The sequence below is a fragment of the Rhipicephalus microplus genome, chromosome X, assembly GCF_043290135.1.
Source record: "Rhipicephalus microplus isolate Deutch F79 chromosome X, USDA_Rmic, whole genome shotgun sequence".
NCBI lineage: Eukaryota > Metazoa > Arthropoda > Arachnida > Ixodida > Ixodidae > Rhipicephalus > Rhipicephalus microplus.
Window position 1 is genome coordinate 329,807,477 of NC_134710.1, and position 26,489 is coordinate 329,833,965.

General features: G+C 42.3%; 1 protein-coding gene across 1 annotated transcript in view; it reads right to left on the reverse strand.

Moving 5' to 3' along the window:
• The window catches only part of Gapvd1 (GTPase activating protein and VPS9 domains 1), a 148,024-nt gene that overhangs the window by 111,387 nt on the left and 10,148 nt on the right, over positions 1-26,489 (reverse strand). Inside the window, exons 2-5 of the mRNA XM_037413633.2 lie at positions 24,728-25,380; positions 14,243-14,413; positions 4,806-5,042; positions 1,294-1,539 (exon numbers count right to left, since the gene is read on the reverse strand). Of these exons, the coding sequence (XP_037269530.2) occupies positions 1,294-1,539; positions 4,806-5,042; positions 14,243-14,413; positions 24,728-25,366 (1,293 nt within the window). The 5' untranslated portion in view covers positions 25,367-25,380. The remainder of the gene's footprint in view (positions 1-1,293; positions 1,540-4,805; positions 5,043-14,242; positions 14,414-24,727; positions 25,381-26,489) is intronic.

Here is a 26,489-nt window from a genome sequence, read left to right on the forward strand (position 1 = left end):
TTCGAAAAACAATTCCCGTGCATCTTTCCTACGCCTGATCGACCCCCTTGCACGTACAGTGATGTCAACTCGGCGATCGGCGACGTGACATAGCACGCAGCTCGCCGAAGCAGCTCGCCGATTGATCTAAATCAGGTGTGAAAATCAGTAGTGAAGTCAAGTAGTGAAAATCAGTAGTGAAGTCAACATCAGTTCCTGTTCCCACCCACAGCTACAAAACTGCCCCTTGTTTCTTGGCACTGCGGTGAAAGAACCAGCCTCGCAGTTGTCGTGTGCATGTGTACACTCCTCGCTCAACTTCGCAGCAAGCGAAATGCGTTGTGACTGATCGAGTTCGCCGATGACATCAATCGCTGACGTGGTGTCACGTTGCTGAAGTGGGCAGAGACACGACGATGGGCTACGCCTTCCCCTTCATGGAAGGGAGAAAGGCAAGGCCACGCGAAAATTTAAAACCAACTTAGACCGATGTTCTAACCCCTGTAACTTCCTTAATATAGCACGTATTCGCAAAATTCTTGCGGCACATGTTTACAAAAAAAGACTGCACATATATCTCTTTTTTTTTTTTTAATTTTTGGACCTCAGGGCTATTTACTGGCCCTTTAAAACTTACTTAGTCATTCTGAGTCATAAGTTCCCCAACTTATTTTCTTTTTTTTTTTTTTTTTGCATTCTGGTGTGTCACAGCTATACAGCCCAAACTTCACACTTTTTTTTCCCATGATTTCTGGTAAACAAGGTGGATGAATAGACATTCTAGTATTAGCCAGACATACAGTGTTTTCATACTTGTCTTTTTGAAATAAATAAAATACCGCTCGCTTGAAATGGCTGCTTGCATCCAGTCCATGTTGTCCCATCTATCTCAAGAGCCCACTACAAACAGCAAGTTACTGAACAAGGAGGTGAATCGAGAAATGGGCCTGTTTCTTCAAGACACAACCACATAAAGCCAACCCATAGCAAAGCCAAGAAAAGCATAGGGAACAATATTAGTAGTTCTTCACTAAAGTGTAGCAATGACATGATGAATAGAAATGAAACTAGATGAAAAACAACAGCTTGCCACCAGAGAAAGCCAAAGCTCCAACCTGCAACTTCAGCATACTTTAAATTATCATGAACATGCTATTGCTCCTTGGTAATTTAGGCTATTTAATTTCTGTAAGGAAGTTTTGAACTTTGACGAATACCTTGAACATACTGTTTTACTCATTAACAACTCATCAAAAAGTAATACATCTGTATTCAGAAAAAAATAGCACAAAATAAAGAACCAGGACTGCTCACCAGTGTGGCTAGTTGTGCCTCTGATGCAAGGAATGCTGCACGTGCCAGTTCTTCCAGCTGAGGAGCTGTGGTAGGCACAGAGGCAACTGCCTGGGAACCCTGGTTTCCGACAACCCCATCCCCCAAAAGCAGGGAGTCCAACAAGGATGAGATACACTCCCTTGGGAAACGGTCATAAAGGTCCGACAAGCGCGGATCTGGACGCTCCCAGCGCGCCAATGCCAGCACTTGGATGATTTGGGCTACCTGTAGACATGCACACGGTAGGTTGTGAATAAACATTTCAAGCAAACTAAACCAAAGCACAATAAAACTACAGTCGAATTTTGATAGTTCGAACTCGAAAGGACCCGAAAATTTGTTCAAAATGAAAAAAGTTTGAATTAATGAAAGCTAAATAAACGAAGGGCTCTCCATGCAGTGGCGCATGTACATTGAGCTAACACACGAGGGGGAAGTTTCAGAAGGCTTAGATTTATTCACAAATCACAGGACATCCGTTATTAATTGAAGTAATCGGTGATGCGCTTCTGCACACGTTTGCCTTGCAGCGAGTCGAGCAATTTCGCACGCAGCTTGCGAAGCATTTCTACTTCGGCTTCAGCATTCTCCTAGCAAGAGAAGTAGCGCGTGGAAATGTCCAGTGCCGATACTCTCTAAAGACGACGACAACAACGACTGCGTATCACCTCTACGCAGCCGCGGCATGGCCAGCACGTGACGAGAAAAGAGGAACGTCTTCAAGCAGAGAGAAGCAGATCGGCATTTGAGAGAAAACCAACACTCTATGGCACTTTTTTTTTTGCTCTCTTTGTGCACTCCATTGAAAGGAGAAGGGTTACGTGGAAGGGACGGGAAAGGGGGAAGCGTGGCACTGGCGTGTGAGAGACCCTCCCCGCCTCAAGGCGCAGAGCCGTGCTTCCGCAAGCGGCAAGAGCTACAGAAGATAGTGCCTTTTTCCTTTCCTTCAACCACATATTCATTCAACCCAGCGACAGCTTTCTTTTTTTTTTTTCTCTTTCTCATCGCAAGCAGCGTTGGAAGGAGAATGGTCTTTACGTGGCAGGGACAGAAAAGGGAGAAGCGCGACACGGGTGCATCGCAGATCGACATTTGAGAGAGAGCATTCTATTGCAGCCTTTTCTTTCCTTTTCATTTCTTTCGCTCGCAGCGTTGAGGTGTCGCAGGTGCCGCCGCAGGATTGGGCGGGGTGCTGAGAGCATTTTCGGTGCGGTATGTTTGAATTAACCATCGCAAGTGCTTGTGCGTTCGAATTGCTGCCCGGCGTTTTCACCCATTGCAATACACATAGCTTTGACGGGACCTCATCGTGAGTTCGAATTAACTAGAAATTAGAATTAAGTGTGTTCAAATTAATGAGATTCGACTGTATATGATCAAGTGCGGCTAACGGTAAAAAAAAAAACAGCAAATATCATGAGTAATCTCACAAGTGTAGCGGGAACCTTTCCTTTTATTCTTGCCTTCATTTCTTTGTGAGTGTTTTTCTTTAAAAGATTGAATTCACTCTTTGTGTGAGCTTTGAAGCGAGTGAGCTGGTTTTGGGAGCTGCGTCGATCATGATCTGCACTGCCATGACTCATTACGATGGCAGATCAATACATAACAACTGTGCCAGCAAAAGTTTCATGAAACAGATTCTTTCATTTTGTCCTTGCATCGAGTTTTAAACTGCAGCTTAAAAACCAGAAAAAAATCACAATGCAAGGAGATATGATGCTTGATAAATGCCCATGTAGGCAATAATTTGTGTGCATGAAAGTTCCTGAAGCTTTGCAATAATCCCTTGGTTGATCTTTAGATGCACTTGTGTTAACAACACAGAAGTGACAGCACAAAAGCTGTCATTTTATAAAGGAATGAAGGTTATACGCTTAAAAAACACACACGAGGGTCTCGTTCTGGTAGACTTGATTGATTCCTTCAGGTAGTATCGAGGGATTATTCATCATCTGCTAGCTCATAATAAAATCATGTGCTACGTGATGTCAAAAAAAAGAAGGATGTTCCACACTCACCGTGGTGGCTACTTGCTGCACTGACTGACGCTCCGATGTTTAAATGTACATATATATGTACCCTGTAAAGTGGACTGAGGGATGACCGCCACCGTAGATCAGCGATAGAGCACCGGATGCGTTATTCGAAGGTTGCCGGTTCAGTCCCTGATGGTGGCATATCTATTCGTCCACTTTTCTTCCTTCCCACTTCCATCAGAACTACAGTCGAATCTCATTAATTCAAACATGCTTAATTCAAACTTCTGTTAATTCAAACTCACGATGAGGTCCCGCCAAAGCTATGTGTATTCCAATGGGCAAAAATGCCCGGTCATTCAAACGCGCAAGCACTTGCGACGGTTGATTCGAAGATACCGCGCTCCGAAAATACTCTCAGCACCCCACCGATCCCGCGGCAGCACTTGCGACACCTCAATGTTGCCCACGAAGGAAATGAAAAGGAAAGAAAAAGCTGCGGTGGAATGTTTGCTCTTTCTCAAATGCCGATCTGCAATGCGCCCTTGTCACGCTTCTCCCTTTTCCGTCCCTGCCACGTAAAGACCCTTCTCCTTCCAACGCAGCGCGCGAACAAAGAGAGGAAAAAAAGAAAGCTGTCGCAGGGTTGATGAATGTGTGGTTGAATGAAAGGGAAAAGGCACTACTATCTTCTGCAGCCCTTTACCCTTGCCGGAGCACGGCTTTGTGCCTTGAAGGGGGGGGTTCTCTCACGCGCCGGTTCCACGCTTCCTCCTTTCCCGTCCCTGCTACGTAACTCTTCTCCTTTAAAAAACACATGCGAAGAGAGCAAAAAAAAGCTGCCGTGGAGTGTTGGTTTTCTCTCAATTGCCGATCTTCTCTCCGTGTGGAGACGCTCTTCCTTTCTCGTCATGTGCTGGCCATGCTGCGTCTGCGTGAGAGGCTCCGCTGCGCAGTCGTTGTCGTCGTCTTTAGAAAGTGTCGGCGCTGGACATTTCCGTGCGCAACTTCTCTTGCCAGTAGAATGCTAAAGTCGAAGTAGAAATGTTTGCAAGCTGCGTGCGAAACTGATCGACTCGCTGCAAGGCAAAAATGTACAGACAAGCATCACCGATTACTTCAATTAATAACAGATGTCCTGTGATTTGTGAATAAATGTAAGTCTTCTGAAAGTTCCCCCTCGTGTGTTAGCTCAATGCACATGCGCCACTGCATGGAGAGCCCTCCGTTTATTTAGCTTTCATTATTTCAAACTTCTTTTCATTCGAACAAATTTTTGGTCCCTTCAAGTTCGAATTATCTAGATTCGACTGTACTTCTAATAACATCCCCCATACTTTCCTCCATCATCATTGTCTGTTAGTTCCCATTAATATATTGTGTCTAACAAAGAAAAACGAGCCCTAAAATTTACACTTATTTCCTTCACACAGACAAAAAAATGCACATGTTGAAAGCATTTATGTGTCTCTCATTATCACAACCACCTAACCAAAAAAAATCGCTTGTCCTTACCTGCATGAGGTTGAATCGTGCAATTGGTGTTATGTGTATGTCAACAAGGCCGTGCAGCTCGGGACTGACCACAGCAGGGCAGATGAAAAAGGCGAAGACAAGGTCGGCACAAACCACTCCAGCACGAGGGTCCTCACTAGCTCCATTATGCGTAAGTGTCGCATGCAAACGGCGCACCAGCCATGCCAACGGTGCTGGGAGCCACGGCCATGAGCTACGCAGGCCATCCACAAAGCCCTGCACCACAATACACATAAAATACTTCATTAAAAACAAAAGTAAAAAAATGAACGCAATATTTCAACTTTAAACAGTTCACTACATTTGTTCAGCAACAGTCCAGATCATTCTGCAAAGCGACTCTCTGAAAACAGTACTGAGGCCACAGCGAAATTGACGAAAATTGCGTAATTGCTGATCTGTGCATGAAACTGTGCTACACTGCACATTTCACATGCTGCACTTTCACAAATTACCTAAAACATTTACCGAATTGGCCCGGGCTAGAGTCGACCTAAAACTGTTTGCATGGAGGTAACCAATGATGGAAACTAGTCGAGATAAATGCACAACATGAGGAAAACGAAGGACCAGAAATAGACACAATGCTCATTTTGTCTGTTTCTTTGTCCTTTGCCTATGCCGCACTCCACATTTAGCCGAACATGTCAAGTTACGAAATTGCCCAGCTTGCTTTGATGAAATCAATTTTTATGCACTCCAACAGATGACGCGACTAAGTGAAGTGTGAAGGAGAAGTCAGGGAATTTGCCTCTTTTCATTTTTCTGTGCTGCCCGCTGCTGTTTTGCTTGGGAAGAGACAACTGGTAGAGCCAGAGGAAAAGCCTTCAGACATTAGGAGGCATTTCGCGACCTTACTGCTAGGGCAAAAGCGCATCTACCATGGCATCATGAAAAAGGAAGATTACATGAAAAATATTCAAGCATGTGACAGTACAAACCCGATATTACAAAGGTGGCATTTATTAATTTCTTTACCTAATAAGCATATCAAGATAAAGCTACAAATAACTATTGTTTTCATAGCTTTGTAATCTTCAAAAAATGACACCAAAGTAAACAGCTCAGAGTGGGTTCGATGTTGATCATTTGTCAACACAGAAAGCCACTGCATATTTGAAACTAGTCAAAAGTTGAATAATGGTTCATAGTTTCGGGAAAATTGACAGGAAAACAAAGCAATTTCTAAGGCCAGCATCCCCTTTTCGGTATGAGTACAAGCATTTTTTTTAATGGAAAGGAATTGATGTTTAACAATAAATGACGCTTTATCCTGATGAAAAAAAAAAAGGAAAGGAGAGAAAGTACACAAATGGAAAGAGAGAAAAAATGGGTGGTGAAAGGATGCTGCAACCAAAAGGCTGTAATTGTTCAAGACGCCACCAAGTTCATTGCTGGCATGTATGACAGCAATGATATGAAAGGGGTCCTGAACCACCACATCTCATGCTTGACGGGTAAAAACACTTTGTAATGAGTCTAATGCCTCTAAAGACATTTTTGAGCAAGTATAAAGACATTTCTCATCGTCCAATAGAAATTTCCTTGCAAAGCTTGTCTGAAGTAGCGCTCGTCTTCATCCCTTCTCTACGTCCAGTGTGAATTTTTTCTTCTAAGTGAACGGTTTCCCTTCTAAAAATTTTACTGCTTTCTGGGCCTTATCAAAATGATGTCCCTTCCATCCCATTTTTGACATGTCATACAAAAATAGGTTGTAGGGGGTCAGGTCCTTACTTGGTTCCCTACAGAGTAGCTACAGGGCAGCTGAGAAACTGTTGAGATTTTTTCCTAGCGAAAAACTGGACTACAATTATCGCAACCTCAGCCCTTACATTATCATGGAGAAGTTTCTAACTCCCCACAAGTTCAAACCTTTTTCAAGAGATGTGCTCTCATATGACCACTTATAAAACAATTCCCTAGTATGCAGGAAAGCGTAATAAGGGCTTGTTTTCTTTATCTTATTGTCCACTTTTCAATCAAGGGCTGTTCAAGTCAGCAGTTTCAAAACACTATATGGTGTGACTGTAGGCTACTGTTCTTTGCCTGCTTGTCTTTTTTCTATTTTTTCACTATTGTGATTTGTTGTATTTCGTTCAATGCTGTTATTATAACTTATTCCACTTCCATATTGTGCCCACCCACTCTGTAACCCCCTCTGGGTCTTGAGGGTATACTAATAAATAAATAAATAAATAAATAAATAAATAACTTCTAATAACATCCCCTATACATACCCTGGCATTATTGTCTGTTATATCTCATTAATATAATGTCTAACAAAGTAAACGAGCCCTTAAGTTTACACTTTCCTTCATTTGTAGCATGGGTCTTGTTCTGGCAGACTTGATGCCTTGAGAAAGTAAGTAGGCATACGAGGGATTATTGGTCAGCTGCCATCTCGTAATAAGATCACATCCTATGTGACGGCAAATAGGCGAAAAAAAAGTGTTTCCCACTCGCCATAATGGCAACAAGTGATACTGATTGATGCTCACACATTCAAATGCAGCTATATGAGATTTTTTTTTTTCTAAAAGAGCCAAATGCACTTTAACTGAAACTGAAAAACCTCACTTTTTTCTACTCACAATATTGCCACATTCCTTTCCTCAAGCTTTGTTATCGCCCCCCTACACTATGTTCAGCGCAAACCGCGCCTACGTTGTTTGAGAAGCTTAGAGGCTGTAGAAGGTCATTTTGTGAAGATTACCCTAACTTGGTGAACATTACAGATTATTCTGAAAGCTACGTCGCCGCTAGCGATAACGCTAGAATATTCTATAGCAAGGGTATAAATGCCAACACGCTTCGCTGCTTGTCAGTTGATCCACGGCCGACGCTTCGTTCATCGCTATGAGTGCAAGACTGCTAGTGTAGTCCAACTTTCCATATACTGGGCACAGGTTCGCCAAAATAAACAGTTTATTATTCCACTCGCAGTGTGCACCATTCGTCTACATCTCAACCCCGTGACAATATGGTTGGGCCCGACTAAACAACTGTTTTCCATTATGTTCCTCTCTCCTAAATAGCACAAATCTATAATGTGGCTAAAATCTACATAGCCCAATTCATCAGTATTGAGACTCAGAAGTAAAGTTTGCAATTGGCTCATATAGATTATAATATTTCATTTGGGCATGAATTAGCTCGTAAAATAAGTGTAAAATGATTCGAATGTATGGTATAGCAATATTTTGTGATAGAATCAACATCATACTTGTGGTTCTGTTGGTGCCGTGCTTCGTCGCATGGGCGTAATGGCGATTACTAGACCTGAAGAGCGAGGGGCCTTTCCTGGCAAAAGGCGCACTATTCTGGACTGTCAGCAATGTTTTCTTGTTCTTCGCATCTATTGAAGGCCTTGAAAAGTGCTCCAGTTTGTTTTATGCCATGCAGTTTCAGAGCACTTCTTCAGGCAATAGATAGATGCTCAATATCTTCATCTCGTGTGTATTTCATTTCAAATATACAGTGTTGGAGCGAATAGAAGACATGATACTGTAGCACTAAACTCAAAAAGAACTTTTATTAGGCATAAAGAAGTAGGAAAGTCAGCCTCTAGCTCTTTGTAATTGAGTTTCATCACTGAACATCATGCCCATCAGCAAGTGCCAACTCGCCGTAGAAAACCGAATGGTCAAACGTAAACATGATAGCAAAGCATCTATGACACACATGAAACATTTTTGGCGAGACCATGTTGGTTGCTTTGGTCATGATTGTTGGCGCAGTGCTGATTTAATGAATGTGGCCCAGTTTTATTGAAACAGTTGGAGTATTTGACTCATTTTTTATTAGAAACTGCCTTTTTGGGTTTGCGTTACAATAAGGAATTGCCCCATTTTTATTAGAATTGTTCTAGAAGTTGAATATACTTAGCATGCTTTACGTTCCAGTGAAATTTAGCCTAATTTAGGTGACTGCATTTGGCTCTTTTTGGGGGTGAAAAAAAGGGGGCCTCGTATACATCATAAAGTGGACAGGGGGATGATCGCCACGGTAGCTCAGTGGTAGAGCATCGGACATGTTTTTCGAAGGTCGCAAGTTCGAATGCTACCGGTGGCAAGGTATCTATTCGTCCACTTTTCTTTCTTTACATTTACCCTAAAATTACTTCTAATAACTTCTCCTGTGCTTTCCCTAGCATTATTGTCTGCTAGTTCTCATTAAAATTCTCTAGTATGCGGCATTTATCACCTCGTCCGTGGGACCTGAATGGGTGTAGAACATTTCCTCATGGTTAAAAAATGTGATCGCCATTGCTTTGTCTGCCAATTTATTTACTCAAGCCTTTACTGACTAAATCTTGGTGACTATACAAGACGCAAGCTCATTTTTAGATCCATATTGTTGCTGCTGCATTGAAGCAAAAATGATATGACATATGGTGGGAACTTTAAAGGAGCACTGACATCAAATTTACTTATGCCAAGATTTTTGCATCAGCGAGTAGCTATGGACCCCGTAGCAGCGATTCGTGACCTAGAACGCAACTGAGGGATGAATAACTATCACTTTTATTGATTTATATCACTGGTCTCTAGCACTATTCAAAACGGCCGGCAATCCCCCATTTTTAGCACTGGGAGCACCAGCAGTGGCGCTACCTCGTGGTCACCTCCAGATCATGTCATAACTGACCACTTCTTCACAGAAAAGAGTGACGTCAGGCTCAGCTGCTCCGCAAGCATTTCATCTGCTAGGCGGACACATTAAGTCATGCCTAGTCATTTGCATTGCTGTCGTCGCCGTACAAAGAGTCGACTCGGGTTCTATACAATAGTCTGAGCTTGGAATCCCCGCGATTCGCGACGTCGGGAATTATTTTTTGCTTCGATCGACCTTTTGCAGAGCAGTGATTCCAAAATGGACACCGTTCCAAGCAGCACTGCAGAGGTGCCCGAGGATGCACGCTTCAGCCATGTTCGCTCGTGTGTCTCAGCTATATTGGTGTGTTTTGGTGTGCAAAGCATTTAAGTATATGCAGAGGGGTCAATGCAATATAGCTATCGCGAATGAGCATCAACGGAGAAATAGAATATGTTTCCTGCTTGCCAGGCTCTTTTTGTGTCTCTAGATAGCCCCACCTATCCAGCCTCTTGCGGTTAACACGGTATTAACACTTTTACGTGGATGCGAATTCTACAGATGAACTAAAATTCAACGGTACCTGCATGTTACTTGTTAGCAATGATATCTGACTATACGCTGTTCCACTTTTGATAGCTCGTGGTCGTGTTGATGTGTAACACATACATGATATGAAAAGACACCCTCATTGCGCTTTTTTATGCTTCGAACTAGACGACTGCAACTCACCTGCAACTCACAACGATTCCCCGACAAGCTGACCGACAAGCACACATTTAATCATGCCCTTTTATTTCGCGGTTCTTCTAAGGGTAGTTTTTATTTTCATAATTTCACGAAATCATTCAAACCGGTGCGACGCAGATAAGACGTGACGAGCGAGTGCATTTCTGCGCTTTGGCGCCAGTTGGTGCCACGACAAGAACACCCGGATCGTACTCGTGATCGCTACTAGGGCATCGTCACTCAGAATGGTATTTGTGAAATGTATCATACCGAACACGCAGAACTAGTGTCGATGTCGCAGGATAGTCTATTTTCCGTTTTTTCTCCTTAGCTTTTCTACATTGTTTGACATTGAATTAAAATAACTTCAACGCGATGGATGCCGTTCACATTTGGCCAAGAAGGCCTATGCATACCACCGGTCGAATGATGGGCACATCTCGATCTTGAAATTTGATGTCAGTGCTCCCTTAACAAATTATGCATTGAGATGACTAAATTAAATAAGAGTAAAGAGCCCCAGACACTGCCTCAGTCTTTATTAAACAACCCTTTTATATTCATCCCGAAATCTTGTCCGATAAAGATAGTTCTGCATTAAACAGAACTAGCTTTGATAGACTGCACATTCGATGGAGCCAAGATTTGGGAAAGTAAGAAAAAAGCATGCTTTAAATCTTATTGTTGTCACACCACACACTTTAAAGACACATATGCCACCAAAAGATCTATGCCATGTGCTTGTATGTTACTGTTGTACAAACCTGGTGGGCAAGGAGTCTTTTAAAGGGCCACTCAGCAGGGCCCATAACAAATTTTAGTTAGACCGTGGAAGTTGTTGTGTGTCAATGAAGAGCATTATGCCACAAAAATGTTTTCAATCAGTCCATTACGAGCTGAGAAAACTGTTTTGTTGAAGCGGTGTAAAACAAGGATGAGAGGAGGCGAGCTCGAAACCCTTCCCGCTCCCCTGCGTAGCCTTTGCAAGCCAAATTTTTTCCCTACCCTCTCCGGCATCTAACCAAGAGGTCACGTGCACATGACGTGCCCGAACAAGCCCAACCCCCGTGCACGCGAGCAGCGTTGTTTTGTTGATCAGCGCTATTTTAGGGCCTACTGCCTGTTTCTGCGTGATGATTTAGAAACGTTGGCTTAGACACGGTAGATTAGATGAGCATAATGAGTATTCGAACGCACAGGACCATTAATTTCTTTTCCAGGACAGGGGTCTGCTTAATGCGCTTACCGCGGGGACGTGAACGCATGCCAAACGCAAGCACATTAGCCCCGCATCTCGTTTCAATTCACAAGGGGGGGGAATAAAAAATATGTGCACATTCCTTTATTGTGTCTAATTATTTATCTATTCAAGCAACAAATTACATAAACTATACATGTCACAATAAATAATTTTCTTCATGTCACGTGCTACTCTTGGCAATGTCAGAACACAGTCGTCTACGTAGAGGACCAGGATCACAGCACTGCCGTGTATGTAGGGCAATTCCTACGTGTACGTCATGCCCTTATTCTGTGTATACATACCCGCGAAAGGAAGGGAGGGCAGCGTTGATCTTGAAATTTGACCAATTAGCTCGGCGCGCAGCGTTGCAAATTTTGGTAGACGTGATCATGAATGCCCCATGTACGCATTGCGCTTGTCAGCTCAAAACTGTCAAACCTGGTGAGTGGCCCTTTAAAATCACAGCTTCTGACCTGGAACCCATCCAAAACATTTCTGACTAAATACAATTCAATTTTTAGCCTGCAAGGTTACTGCTCTTTCGCAAACAAAGCACTCCCCTGCAATTAGCGTTTACTTGAAGCATTAAGGATTGTGCATCCATCACATCAAAACACAATCAGCAGTTTTCAACTACAGAGCCTAATGACTAGAGGCTTGATCATTAGGCATTGAAAGAGAATGTTCTAGGCCTGCAATATTGTACATATAGGCAAAATAGATTTTTTAATATATACAAATAACTGAAAACGAAGACTGTGCTCAACCTGTACTTACGATAGGAAAAAAAAAATTACTGTTGTCGATGACAAAAAGGTGCCAACAGCTGAACATAGCCATGCTGTTGTCCTTTGTCCCACATGATTTGCAGAGCACAGTCTCTCTGTTTATTCCGTAGCATGGTGTGTCAAGTGTCCACTGGCACATCAACACACTCCTTGGTGTCTTTTCAGAATGACCCAGATTGGCAGGGCAGAAGCAGACAGCCAGACCGCTAATAGACTAGACAGGAGGGCTGCCTCCTATTGGCCAGCTCGAATTGTGCAGAGCCAATTTGTACCCTTACAAACAAAACGAAAGCCCCGCGCTCATCACATTTTTCTTTCTTCTTTCGTTCTTCTATCTCCTTCGTCCTGCTGGCTCTCTGCGGTTATGCATTCACCAACCACTCACACTTTGTCAGTGCGGCAGCATGTCCTGGCCCGTGCGTTCAATTTCACTGCTGCTAGGGGTTGTTTTCCAGGAAGTGGTTGTACTAAAAAACTAAGTTGAACCCTATAGAGTTACAAACAGTCAATGCACCTAGTATCATGAACAATGTTCTCAAAGTGCACCTGAAAGCGAAACTTGACGCGAAATAGGGTTCATATAGGCACAGATTTTCAAAATAGACATTTAGAGACACTATAGAGACATTACAAAAGCCCTTCTTTACCGTGAATTCACGCTGATATATCAAAGTGGGGCGACAGAAAATAGGAATTTGTCTAAAATCGTGTCTCTATTAGTGACCATCCACACAAAAGGCAAGATACGTGTACGTCTGCTTGCATTCCACACCCATCAAAGTATGGCACCAGTGACCGCTTTACACTCAGTGACAGAGTGCAATGGAAACTGAAATGCCACAACAGGTGGCTAACCAGAGTCCCAACAGCACAAATGTGATTAAGGACCACTGATCAAGAACATTCATATTTCACAGACATGTTACAATTATTTTTCATTTTAGGCTTTTTCAGCGGTCTGGGCGGTTGCCAGAATGAACGTGGTTAAAAAAAATAATCGAGTGAATATAATAATTAGATTATCTATACCAGCCAAGGCTTATAACCATGAAGGCTTGCACCTCAGGAGTTGAAGGAGCCACACGTTTTAAAGAATATTTTAAAGTATTCAAAATGTAATGCATTCTTTTTTGCATTAGCTAAAAATTTGGGTACTTTTTAAACCACACTTGAGCCACCCATTTATATATTCAATTAAACAAATAACCAGTGTACAAAGTAATAACTATTTTAAAGGGCCCCTTAAACCATCCAGAGGTCGAAATTTAGGTTTGCTGTTTTAGTTGTGCATGAGTATACAACGAACATATAGCTGTGAGAATTTTTCAGGATGGTGCTGTAATAGCGGAGCTAGACGCATTTGATAATCAAAATGCAGCTCTCAACCATTTTGCCCTTTCCTTTGCTACCCTCCGTTTGTCAGCTGGTCTCCTCTCTTAATGCCACTCTGCCCTCCTCACAAGTGCCCCTCCCAGTCTTATGTGGCACGCATCATCGCCAATGCACTTTTCGAAACAGCGTCCACTTGCGGTTACCGCGACTCCGTCAACTGCACGCTCCTCAGCTACTTGCCGTTGTCGATTCAAATTGTGCAGCTCATCGGATCGCTAGGCATAACTGTGTTGGTAGGCTCAAGATTTAGCACTTGTGTTACAGGCCAGAGTTGCCAATTCCCTAGCACGCACACTGGGCAGCACAGCGATGAATAGCAAGAAGCTCAGGCAGCTACTTGCAGACTAACTGAAAGGCATGAGTTCTTGTTCGACCAATTGCAGCATTGGTTGTTGACAATATCGCATATGAAACATTTTAATGTCGCCCACGTCATTGGGGAAGCTGGAAAGGCCCAGAAGGGAAAAGAGATTGTTCCTTGGAATTGGTAGCGCGCTCACGACTTGTAGCACTGCCACATACAACACTGCTCAATGTGACGTAATTCTGAACACAATGTGCATGCTTAATTAAAACGGTTGAAGAAATATTGGAGGTTGTTTAGGGGCTTCTTTAACACGTGTCGCATCTCAGGTCGAGCTAAACTGATGTGCCCCTTTGTTCTCACTCACCTGAGCAAGCCGGGCCAGCCGATCAATTGTCCAAGCTCGATAGGCCCCTAAACGGCGTGCATAGTCGGGAGAATCCTTGGCACCAAAGTGACGAAGCCTCTCGTCAGCCGGGAATCGCACAACAGCTTTGCTTGGATCAATGTCCAAGTACAAGTCATCATCCACTAGCACCTGGTGGTAAAAGAAACAAGTTTCAGTGAAGCACTTCTGCTTTGGCTCACGTACACCATAGCCAATAAATGAGGGAATAGATTCTTGAAGCTGAAAGTATGCTTTGTGTTGGGACAGAGCTAGCCCATATAAAAACAAACTGACAAGGTACCAAAGTAATAATGAGGACCAAGTTACTCAGGAACGAGGACATTGTATTATACAACAGAACTTCTAAAAATATGTACAGGAATTGACCAGAGGTCTCAAAAATGCAGCTTGCGTGCCGCTTTCATTAGTGGCCCCTGGCTTACACATGAATGTCTTCGTCTATTTTTTATATTTTTTTATAAGTACATTCATTAGCTACACAGACATGACTGATCTACAACACTTTTTTAGTGAAGCATCTCATCTGGTCACCATGTTATGAAAAATAACCGTGGAACAAAAACTCATTCTTAGAATCAACAATCAAATTTTAGTCATTCTGGAGATTGGTATAGATATGTTTCTCGAATCATGACACCAAATCCGCTACCAAAATGATCAATATAAGATTTTATAAAGCCATTCTTTGAAATGGCAATGTTAGCTCACATCTTGTTCAAGCTGCCTTCATTGCGTAAACCTTCTGCACTGAAATGGCCCTTGTGGCACAAAATTTCATGACTATAGCCCGTTAGATGAGGTGAGTTTGAGACTCCTAGCATTGACCCAAAAAACAGTCAGTAAACTACAAAAATCCCCAATCTATGCTGCAAAATGTTTCCCTTTCACATGAAGCTATGAAGTTAAAGCAACAAAGCTGCTATGAGAGATGCAGCAGAGGGGGGCTACAAAATAATTCCAAATACATAAGGTTACTTAACATACACATAGAGCACAGTATGTATGCTTTTTTATTTTGCTCCCATTAGAATGCTGCCACAGTAATTAAAACATTGAGTGGCAGGAAACTGTAGCCACTGAGCCAATGAGTTGGGTCAATCACTTGGGTCAGTCAATTACACTAAAAATAAAAAGTTTTGAGTGCATTTTTCTTATATTATTTCACATTTGGACAGGCACTGTGCAGTACCAATAACTGGAATTGAAGTTCTTAAAACACACCTTCATGATTTTATAACAATGCCTATTTCAATGGTATTTTACAATATGCTGTGTCAGGGTGACGCTTTACCCACGGTTGCCAATGAAATCATCCAGTTGGAAATGGTGAATTATAAGAGTGATATCGATTTGAACAGGAGGAATTAATACGAAAATAGCGGCAGATCACACACACTGTAGGCAATTGTTTTCATGCGAAGCCATCAGAGAGTAGCAGCCTATGCCACATTTTTTGCTTCGAGCCAAGCGCTGAGTGACATCTTTGACACGTTTGACATGCTGAATGACACCTTTGAGTCAATTGAGTAGTTAAGAAAGAGAAAGAAGACAACTACCCGTAATTGAGTAGTTGTATACATATAAAAGGCAGCTCATAGTCAGACGCCATGTTGGAACTCATGGTATAGCACAGAAGTCAGTTTTATCTTGAGAAAATGCATGCTACTGTTCGATGACATATAGTACATATGTAGCAGTCGTAAATGTTACTTAAGCAATGTTTGACTATAGCTTCTGGAATCACACAGGTACATATATCATGATAATAAAAGTGGATAGCTCACACTACAAGCACAATCAGCATTGCTCTGAAGCAATGCATGTGCTATAGGTCTTATCTTGACGCTGTTTCGAAGCACAATGCCGTTAACTTTAGACACGTTAACGCTATCCCATGCGAAAGGTTTCATGACTTTAATGACAGACATGTGCTTCTTCTATTCATGTCACAAGCTGCGACTCGTGTTCACCATACACTTATGTTCTCCTATGTCAATTTCAAAATCTACCATGTGAAGGGGATGACCACGAAACACTAATATGACCAAAGTGCCTGTGGCTCGCTAAGAAATGCTTCACATTTAAAACTGTGGCCTCAGTATTGCATGAGAAATAAATTATACAAGGGCCTCAGAGTAAAAACAGCATAACTGCTGGCAGGTCTTTTTTAAAACCCTTGTAGTCATGTTACAAGTGTACACATTACATACAGGCTAAATGTAATAAGACGGCATTACATTATTTCAAAAAAAACATGACACTTCCTAACTACTTGTAAATTTGAAGCTTCAGTCTCCAACAGCTTTCAGGTCCCTAGTTATGGCAATCATAATAGTCATAATAGGTACACACCTCTATGCAATAAATTAATAAATATACAAATACCTACCACCCAATGCAATTCCATAAAAAACAGGCAATGCAGTGCATTAATAATAATAATAATAATAATAATAATAATAATAATAATAATAATAATAATAATAATAATAATAATAATAATAATAATAATAATAATAATAATGGGGGTTTTAGATCCGAAATCCACGATATGATTATAAGAGACGCCATAGTGGAGGGCTCCGAAAATTTTGACCATCTGGTGTTCTTTAACATTCACTGAAATCACACAATACACATGCCTCTACCATTTCGCCTCAATCGAAATGCAATCACCATGGCCTGCAATGGAACAAGTTAAAATTATGGAGTGACGTAGTGGCATTTATACGAGCCTACCATTTTATTAGTACACATACAGTATTTACTGAAACAAGAGCATTAAATACCAAGCACAATCAGTAAAACTATGATTGATACCTAAATCCCAAAAGGCTTGCCAGCACAACACATGGTGTGTGTGCCTGTAGGAGTTTTAAACTTAAAAAAAATATAATAAATAAAGCTTTCTTTGGCTCTGTCAAAAACAAACAGCTTTCTGCTTACTGCTTCTTGTCAAACAGTTAGTTCATTCAGTTTTTTGCTGCTGAAAAGCAGCAAAGGCTATACTGCACCAGACACAAGGTGTTGAACAGTGAAATCATCATCATCATCATCATCACCCTGACTACGCCCACTGCAGGGCAAAAGCCTCTTCCGTGATCCGCCAATCAACCCGATCTTGTGCTTTCCATTGCCAAATTATACCCGCAAACTTTTTAATCTCATCGGCCCATGTAACTCTCTGTCTCCCCTTCGTGCGTTTGCCTTCTCTGGGAATCCAGTCGGTTACATTTATTGACCACCGGTTATCCTGCCTATGTGCTGCATGTCCGGCCCATGTCCATTTCTTTTTCTTGGTTTCAACTATGATATCCTTAACCCCGGTTTGTTCCCTGACCCACTCTGCTCTCTTCTTGTCTTTAAGGTTACACCTACCATTTTCCTTTCCATCGCTCGCTGCGTCGTCCTCAATTTAAGCTGAACCCTCTTTGTAAGCCTCCAGGTTTCTGCTGTGTAGATAAGTACTGGTAAGATGCAACTGTTATATACCTTCCTCTTGAGAGAGAGTGGTAATCTTCCAGTCATGATTTGAGAGTGCTTGCCAAATGTTCTCCACCCCATTCTTATTCTTCTAGTTACTTCAACCTCGTGGTTTGGCTCCGCCCTTATCATTTGTCCTAAGTAGACATATTTCTTTACAACTTCCAGTGCCTTTCCACGTATCACAAAGTGCTGTTTTCTGCCGAGATTGTGGCACATTACTTTATTTTTGCGCATATTAATTTTCAGACCTACTTTTCTGCTTTCTGTGTCCAGTTCAGTAATCGTGAACTCTAATTTGTCGCTTGAGTTACTCATCAAGGCAATGTCATCAGCGAATCGCAGGCTACTAAGGTACTCTCCATTAACTCTGATCCCTAACTCTTCCCAGTCTAGGGTCCTGAATACCCCCTGTAAACACGCGGTGAATAGCATTAGAGAGATCGTGTCTCCGTGCCTTACACCCTTCATTATTGGAATTCTTTCACTTTCTTTACGCAAAACTATTGTGAATGTGGATCCTCTGTAGATTTCTTCCAGTATGTTTATGTAGGGTTCTCTGATGCCCTGATTCTATAGTGCCTGCATTACTGCTGATGTCTCGACTGAGTCAAACGCCTTCTCGTAATCTATAAAAGCTATGTACAGGGGTTGGTTGTATTCAGCGCATTTCTCTATTACCTGATTGATAGTATAAATATGATCTATTGTGGAGTAGCCAGTACGAAATCCTGCTTGGTGGTTTGGCTGATTGAATTGTAATGTCTTAATTCTATTAGCTATTATTTTTGTGAATAGTTTGTAGAGAACAAAGAGTAAGCTGATCGGCCTGTAATTTTTCAAGTCCTTGACGTCTCCATTCTTGTGAATCAAGATGATGTTGGCGTTATTCCAAGATTCTGATTTCCTTCCCGTCAAGAGACACTTTGTATATATAGTGGCTAATTTTTCTAACACAATTTCTCCGCCATCACTCAGGAGGTCCATTGTTACTTTATCCTCACCAGCTGCTTTGCCTCTTTGCATTCCTTCTAGGTCTTTTCTTACTTCCCCTGTTGTTACTGCTAGGATGTTGAATTCTCTTGGACTATTATAGTTTCTCCCAATACCATCCTGGTTCTTTTGGCTTCTGTACAGCTCTCTGTAGAACTCCTCTGCCATTTCGACTATTCTTTCCATATTAGTTATGACATTGCCTTCCTCGTTTCTTAATGCATACATTCGATTTTTGCCTATACACAAGTCTGCCTTCGCAGCTTTTAGGCTTCTGCCGCTTTTTAGAGCCTGCTCAATTCTTTCCATGTTATACCTCCTCTAGGTGTATCTAGGTGTATACGAAACCTAGGTGTATACGAGCTCTTACCATTCTATGGTCACTGCATCTAATCTTGCCAACTACTTCTACATCCTGTAAAATGTCTGAGTGAGCACACAGAATGAAGTCAATTTCATTTTTAGTTTCGCCATTAGGACTTCGCCACGTCCACTTATGGTTAGCCCATTTTTTCAGGTATTCATAATCCGTAAATTATTGTGTTCTGTGAACTCTACTAATAACTCTCCTCTGGCATTTCTAGAGCCGATGCCATATTCCCCACTGCATGGTCTCCGGCCTGTTTTTTGCCTACTTTGGCATTAAAGTCCCCCATAAGAATAGTATACTGTGTCTTTATTAATGGCTGACTCTACGTCTTTATAAAAGCATTCGACCAAATGATCATGATGGCTCGATGTAGGCGCGTAGGCCTGTACCACCTTCATCTTGTACCTTTTGTTAAACTTAATTAGTATGATACTTGCCACCCTTTCACTGATGCTATAGTATTCTTCTATGTTGCCAGCGATATTCTTGTGCATGAGAAACCCCACTTTTAGATCTTTTCTGTCAACTAATCCACGGTAGCATAGGACGTGTCCATTCTTCAGTGCTGTATAAGCCTCACGTGCCCTCCTAACTTCGCTGAGCCCTATTACATGCCATTTAACACCCTCTAATTCCTCGAATAGCACAGCTAGACTAGCCTCACTAGATAGTGTTCTAGTGTTGAAAGTAGCCATGTTCAGATTCCAATGGCGGCCTGTCCGTACCCAGGGATTCTGAGCACCCTCCGCCGCGTCACAGGTCTGACTGCCGCTTTGAACAGTTGTTTCGCAGCTGCTGGGGACTGAGGGCCAAGGGTTAATTGCTGTGTTCATGGGAGGTTGTGGCCAGGTACTGCATCAGGGCGGCCAATCCTGCTCTGGTGAGGGAGTGCATTACCAGCAGATAGTCGCCAGTGCTCTCTTTTTTTTTAAAGATGGTAGTCTTTCTTGGGGACCTTCGACGCAAAAATTTTGGTCGGTCTGTCTGTCTGTACATTTGTCTGTTTGTCCACTCTTACCGGCATTGGGTACTTGAAACGGCCGACCCCATTTTCAGCGACCACCAATGTTGCTGAAGGTTGAGCGTTCATGCTTGTGCAATTGTCAACCAAAAAGCAATTATTGCGCATATCTAGGGCACCATAAGAACACGCATATATTCTGCATATGCATCTCTTACTAGAAAATGCATACATAAGTAATTTTCAGGATCGTAGCCCTTATCACGTTGCGCTTACCATGCAACGCTTGCACGGAACAGGGAGTGTTTCCAACGCTTTGCTAAGACGAGATGGTGGTGGCACCTACCCGTCGCCTCGCGTTCTACACCCTATTACCTCTGAGATGGGCGTGCACGACCTCGCGCTTTGTTTTCCAAAAGAAACTGCCAGATGGCGCTCATGTCTCACGTGTGACGTGACTTGATGCGCTCGTTCGCCTCCGCTGCACGTTCGAGGCACTCTAATGCAGCGCCTCCGGAATACCATTCACCGATTTTCTTGCGCAAAACATCAAATATATGTTTTGTTAAATCTTTCCACACGCAAGACTACAGTCTTTCGACGTCATTTGCAGATTACATGCAGATACGGAGCCAATTTTTTTTTTTTTTTAAATGATTCCTTGCTCACGCATTTTAAGTAGATATACAATCGGGAATGGTTCGACATCTCTAGTCGAACCAAATATTGTCATGGCATGCTTGGCTGCTGCGCTATCTGTAAGTAGATGGTCTGTTGCACTTTATTAGCAATGTAGAAAACCACCTGACCGCCTATGAGCTCCCAACTTCACCTGGCTCGTAGCTCGTTTCACCTTTTTTTTTTTCTAGTTGTCTGAAAATCTAATTTCTTTATTTAAAAAAAAACACCTTGTGTGGTTTCGAACTTTCGACCTTATGGGCTTGTTCCGCATTAGTGCCCTGAATGAACCTTCTTTCCAAGCATTTGTTCTCTCTTAACTTCTTCCTGTCACGCTCAATATTGACATTGTGGGTTTTAAAGTGTCCGCAATGTCACAGTTTTTCTGATTTTGAGTGTCGCACTCCTACTTTGATGTTTCCTGTAAACTGACGAGTTGCACACACCTGTTTTTCAACTAATCGGCTACTTCCACGCGATTCTTACGTTGAGCGTATACTTCGTGGGCGGTTGGAGTGCATGAAAATTAAACGCGAACAGTTTCTAGCTGCTAAAGAATAGACAGGCACGACTTTTAAGGCTGTATGCTATTTTGCAGACGTTTTGGAGTAGTAAATAAAAAAAAACATTCTGGTAAATAGACATAGAAGAAGACAGTGGCCCTCACATGGGAGTCAGCTATACATATTAGTAATTACATCAATGGTTAGCCTAATAACATTAAATAAATGAGGGATAGTAAGGAGCAAATTATTTCTAGTTCTAGAAAGCGGCGAAATGAAAAAAAGTTTGTAAAAAAGCAATGTCGTGTTCACATCACTTACCACAAGCGTCAGCTTGAATTCCTAGACTCTGACAACACTTGGCACCCTTCCTCACACATAATGATAACTCCGCGCGACCAGTGAAATGATGCCGTTTAAAAAGCCAAATTCATTTTCAGCACATCCGATAAGGTTACAGGAAAATTATCTCCAAGAAGCAGAGTAGGGTGCATAGATGTGTGTTGTTTGTATAGGTCATAAAAATATCTTTATCTTTGCATAGTAACAAGGGGACATGTGATTAGAATGTGTACCATTATAGTTATGCTGTTAGCAGTTCTTGACATTTTGCACATGTTGATTGCTCCCTGTTTGTGAGTAAAAAGTTGTGCCTCAGGTGTGTGTGCCCCATTTGGAGTGTCATAATACAACTTCAACAAATCGTCCTAGGTGTCAATGAGTCTTCCATTCTAAAAGTATGGGCTTCACTGGACAGAGCTTACTATTTGGGCACGAGTACCACTGTTTCTGCCATCTAGCTAACAATTCTATACAAATTGTTTGCTGGCTGTTCTTTATGGGAATATCAATTTTTTTAACCCATTAATGCACTGCCAAAAAAGCACATCTACTAAGTGCTTTTTCTTTACTAGATATCCCAAATTGGCTGGAGACTTTGCAGAAATTAATAGTAACGGCCTCACTATTCAAAACTATCATGTTTAAAATTTAGCCAACTAAGGGTTCATGCTCAGACTTCAGATGTAGAACTTTCAGTGCAGTCAACAAGTCAGTGTATATCATTGCGTTCTAGCATTTTCCAGCAATGATATTTTGTACCACTTGTATAAGGCATAGATTTTTTTGAATATGGACAAGTACTGAGGCAGTGTCAGCACATTTCCTGTCCCCACATTGTCAGCACATTTCCCTGTCACAATCCCAATATCCACATGATTTTTCATTTTTGAGCAGCCGATGTAACATACGATGCTAGTTTTATATTTACATTGAAGTGCATAAAATTCCTAAATTGCGTGTCCTGGGGTGCCTTTTTTTTTCAGGTGGGCTAGGGAAAAATCACAAAGCAGTGCCAGGTCAAACCATGGTGGAAGATTTGGTGGTTGCATTGAGTGCCCAATTCAGGTACAACATATGTGCAAAAGTATTCATCAAACCATAAAATCAGTGGTTTGATTAAGCAGAGTAAACATGAGTCACATTTTGTGACAATGTTGTGGTATTATGTGTTATGGTGATGACTTAATTGCCAAAACATAGCACATTGTTAATATTCTTTTGCTGATACAGACAAGCTTCATTACAATCTACATATAAACTATTTACCAGCAATGTTCAGTAGGCACCACTGGACAGACGTAGGCATAGATTGTGGACAGGGTCAACACACCGAATGCAGAACACACGAACCAAGCCGCAGACAACCCAATCATCATCTAAAATACCACACACAATGGAACGGTAGATATGTAGCAGGCACAGCCAGTTGGAACGCCAGTGCTTATGACACTTTAAGAAGATTAAGTACTCCATCTGGCTTAATTTTTAGTGTGTTTATGTGGGAAACTAAGTTTAGTGTTTGTTTGAATGCAACTGCTAAAAATATATGCTCTTGACTTACCGCTATCATGACATTGCTTAATCATAACACTGAGTCTGGGTATAATCCTTGCCATTGCATAAAGAGAACAGTCGCAGTTGTTTGTTTCAAGTAGCAAAAACCATTCTAGTCAGCACATTACATGAGCTTATTGATTGTTATTTGGGGTTGCCATTCACAGGTTGATAGTTTTGAGGCACAATTGAAAAACATCAACAATGACAGAGTGCATGACTATGACTAGAATGACCTTGTTAATGAAGTTTATTTTGACAATGAAGAGAGTTGTGCTGAGAATGCAACCTTGTGGTACACCATTTTCTTGTTCAAATCTTTGTAAGAGTACAGGGCTGAGATGTACAAGAAATGTCCTATTCATTGATTGATTGATATGTGGGGTTTAACGTCCCAAAACCACTATATGATTATGAGACACGCCGTAGTGGAGGGCTCCGGAAATTTAGACCACCTGGGGTTCTTTAACGAGCACCCAAATCTGAGCACACGGGCCTACAACAGAAATGTCCTATTCAGCAGAAAGTCACATAAGCAGCTTAGCATTCGTACATGCATCCCCAAGTCAGCTAAGTCTTTCAAGATCCAATATCGTCCCGTCATACCGTACACTTTCTCTGAGTCAAAGAAAACAGAGTGACTGTACTGGTTATATAAAAATGCACCTTATGTTTCGTATTCTGGTCTGAGGAGATGGTCAGTGGTAGAGCAGCCCTTTTCATATCCGCCCTCATGTAAGACTATCAGGTGCCTTGATTCAAGAATGATCGTGAGTCTTGTGTTTATAATGCTCTCATATGTTTTTGTGAGACAACTTGTTAATGCAATGGGCCTGTAGTTACTCAGGGATGTTGGGGGTTAAACAGGCTTCAGGGAAGGCATGAAAATTGCATTTTTTGCCATCTTCAGGTATTTTCCCAGACTCTCATATTTTGTTGAAAAATTGGGAAAATGCCTTTGCCAATACTTCGGATAGGCACACCAGCATTGCATAACACACCCGGTCAAGTGCTGTTGCCATTTTGCTACAGCAGAAAGAATCCTGTGTTGTAGTATAAGAGGATTATTATAAAATTCATTTGAGGCACTCATAGTACCCAGTCTCTACTTTTCAGCAGATTCCTTGTATTTGAGGAATGCCTTAGTGTAGTTCGCTGAGCATGAGACAATTAAAATTTTCATCACCATTATATGCCGAAGAGTATGCGCTCATTCCACATTTTCACAATAATTTATAACGTACAACACGCATTCTCGAGTCGCACAACTTATTACTAGCACTGCTTCTTAACAAACTCAAAAAACTTTAGTTTCAACCAAAGGTACAATTAGTCAATAATAATGGAGAAACATGTGTGCTGGCCAGCGGCTTCTCCTTCGCCGCATAATAGGTATGGGGAAAAGATGACAACTGCTTGAATATGGTTTCTGGATCTTACTTTGTTTTTCTGCCCGTGCAAGAACAAAATAAGAAAAGCAACTAAAGTGCTCATAAGAATCAGTAGTACTGCCACAACTTCCCCTTTCCAAGGAAGTGATGCTGCATTGATGGTTTTACCTGTATCAGTGCTGTGTGCAGGGCTGAAGTCAGGAACAGCTGTGCACCAGGAAGACCCTCAGTGAAGGCTTTGTAGAAGCGACTGAAGGCACAAGAGCCATGCTGCAGAAGACGCCGCACATTCTCGCAGCCTTCCAGCTGCAGCACCATCAACTCGCGCAAGAGTTGCAGCATCAGTGTCTGGTCTTCCGAGAGGGTCCCACAGCCGTACACACATGATACTAAAATATCTACGACCGCCTGGAGCTGACTTGTAGGGCCACGCACAAGGCACACAGCCACCAGACAGGGATCTTGACGCAAGCCACGAAGCAATGTTGCATATGCGTTGTCATTCATGCCCAACATGCGGTACGAATCCACAAAGCATGCATCCTCGAGGGCATTCAGGCGCTGGCAGCATGAGGCAGGGCTGCCATCACGACCGAGGACGAGGGCTTCCAATGCGTTGCGCTGCTGCCGTGAGATCCATGAGAGATGCTGTAGGCGTTCAACAGAGCGCTGCACATGCTCGTTCAACCGCTGAAGCTCTCGCTTTTCCGAGTTCACAAACAGATGTTCCCGACGAAGCCGTGAAGCCAACTGGAGGAGCTCTGCACGCAGGCCAGAATTGCCTGCGCTGCCCCTCTTCAGCCCCATGGCCACACTTTAATCTGAAACAAATAAAATTTGGCACATTACAAAACGAATAGATACTGCACACAAGCTATAAAATGCATTTGGCAAAAGTGAACTGCCTCATTGATAACTTTTTAAGGCAAGTTGTGTCATATATGACATATCCAGTCCAAGTTCTCCAAGCTCAACAGAATCGCAAACAATAAGTACCTTGCACATGTACTCAGTCTGTGTCACGTTTGGTGATAAAATACATCATAGTGACTGTAACTTTAGAACAAATGAGCTTTCTCGTTTACCTTAACCCTTTTACTACCAGTTGTTCCGGGCAATGCGACACACTCCATGGCATGATTTTTTTTTTTTTTTTTGCATGTTGCATAAAAATTTTTTGTTAGCAGTACACTAGAATACTCTTCAGAACATCTGAAATGATTTATTGAAAATTACATGATCAAATAAAGAGCTTACCTCATTACAAGCAGTTTAGGAGTTAATAAACTAGCAAACTAATTAGCCACCAAGTAGAATGCCAAAGTGTTCAGAATGTCATTGTAGTGTGGTATTCTTCAAGAGAGGGGACCACACGAGGGGACACCTGGCAGCTAGAACATATTGCCACCATTGATGAACGAGCCGCTGTGGCTCATACCCGTTTTGGGCTACGAAGAAGAAGAGAACGTTTTCGTTGCTCTGGTTCAGTGAACTCCTGGCTGCAGGTCTTGTTTTTGCTCGCGACATTACTGGTGGAGGTGCTGGGTACGTGTACTTCGGCTGTGTCGGCCATCGTGGAGACAGCTACATCTCCCAGAGCAAGAAGCAGCCGCCGCCTGCGTGGGTTACCCCCTGAATTTGGTCCCTTGACATCGACACCCAGAAAGATGGCAACTCCGATGACAAGCCAGGCGGTCCAAACCAGCGATGCCCATGGTTCTCTTCTCGCCCATGTTTTTCAGGCACCACAGACACCAAAGCCGTTCCATGGAGATATCTTCGAGGATGTTGATGACTGGCTCGACCACTTTGATCGGGTTGCCTGTATCAACAAATGGGACGATGTTCGCAAGCTGCGCCGAGTTTACTTTTACTTGGAGGATTCTGCGAAGACGTGGTACGAGAACCACGAGGGCTCCTTTGCAACCTG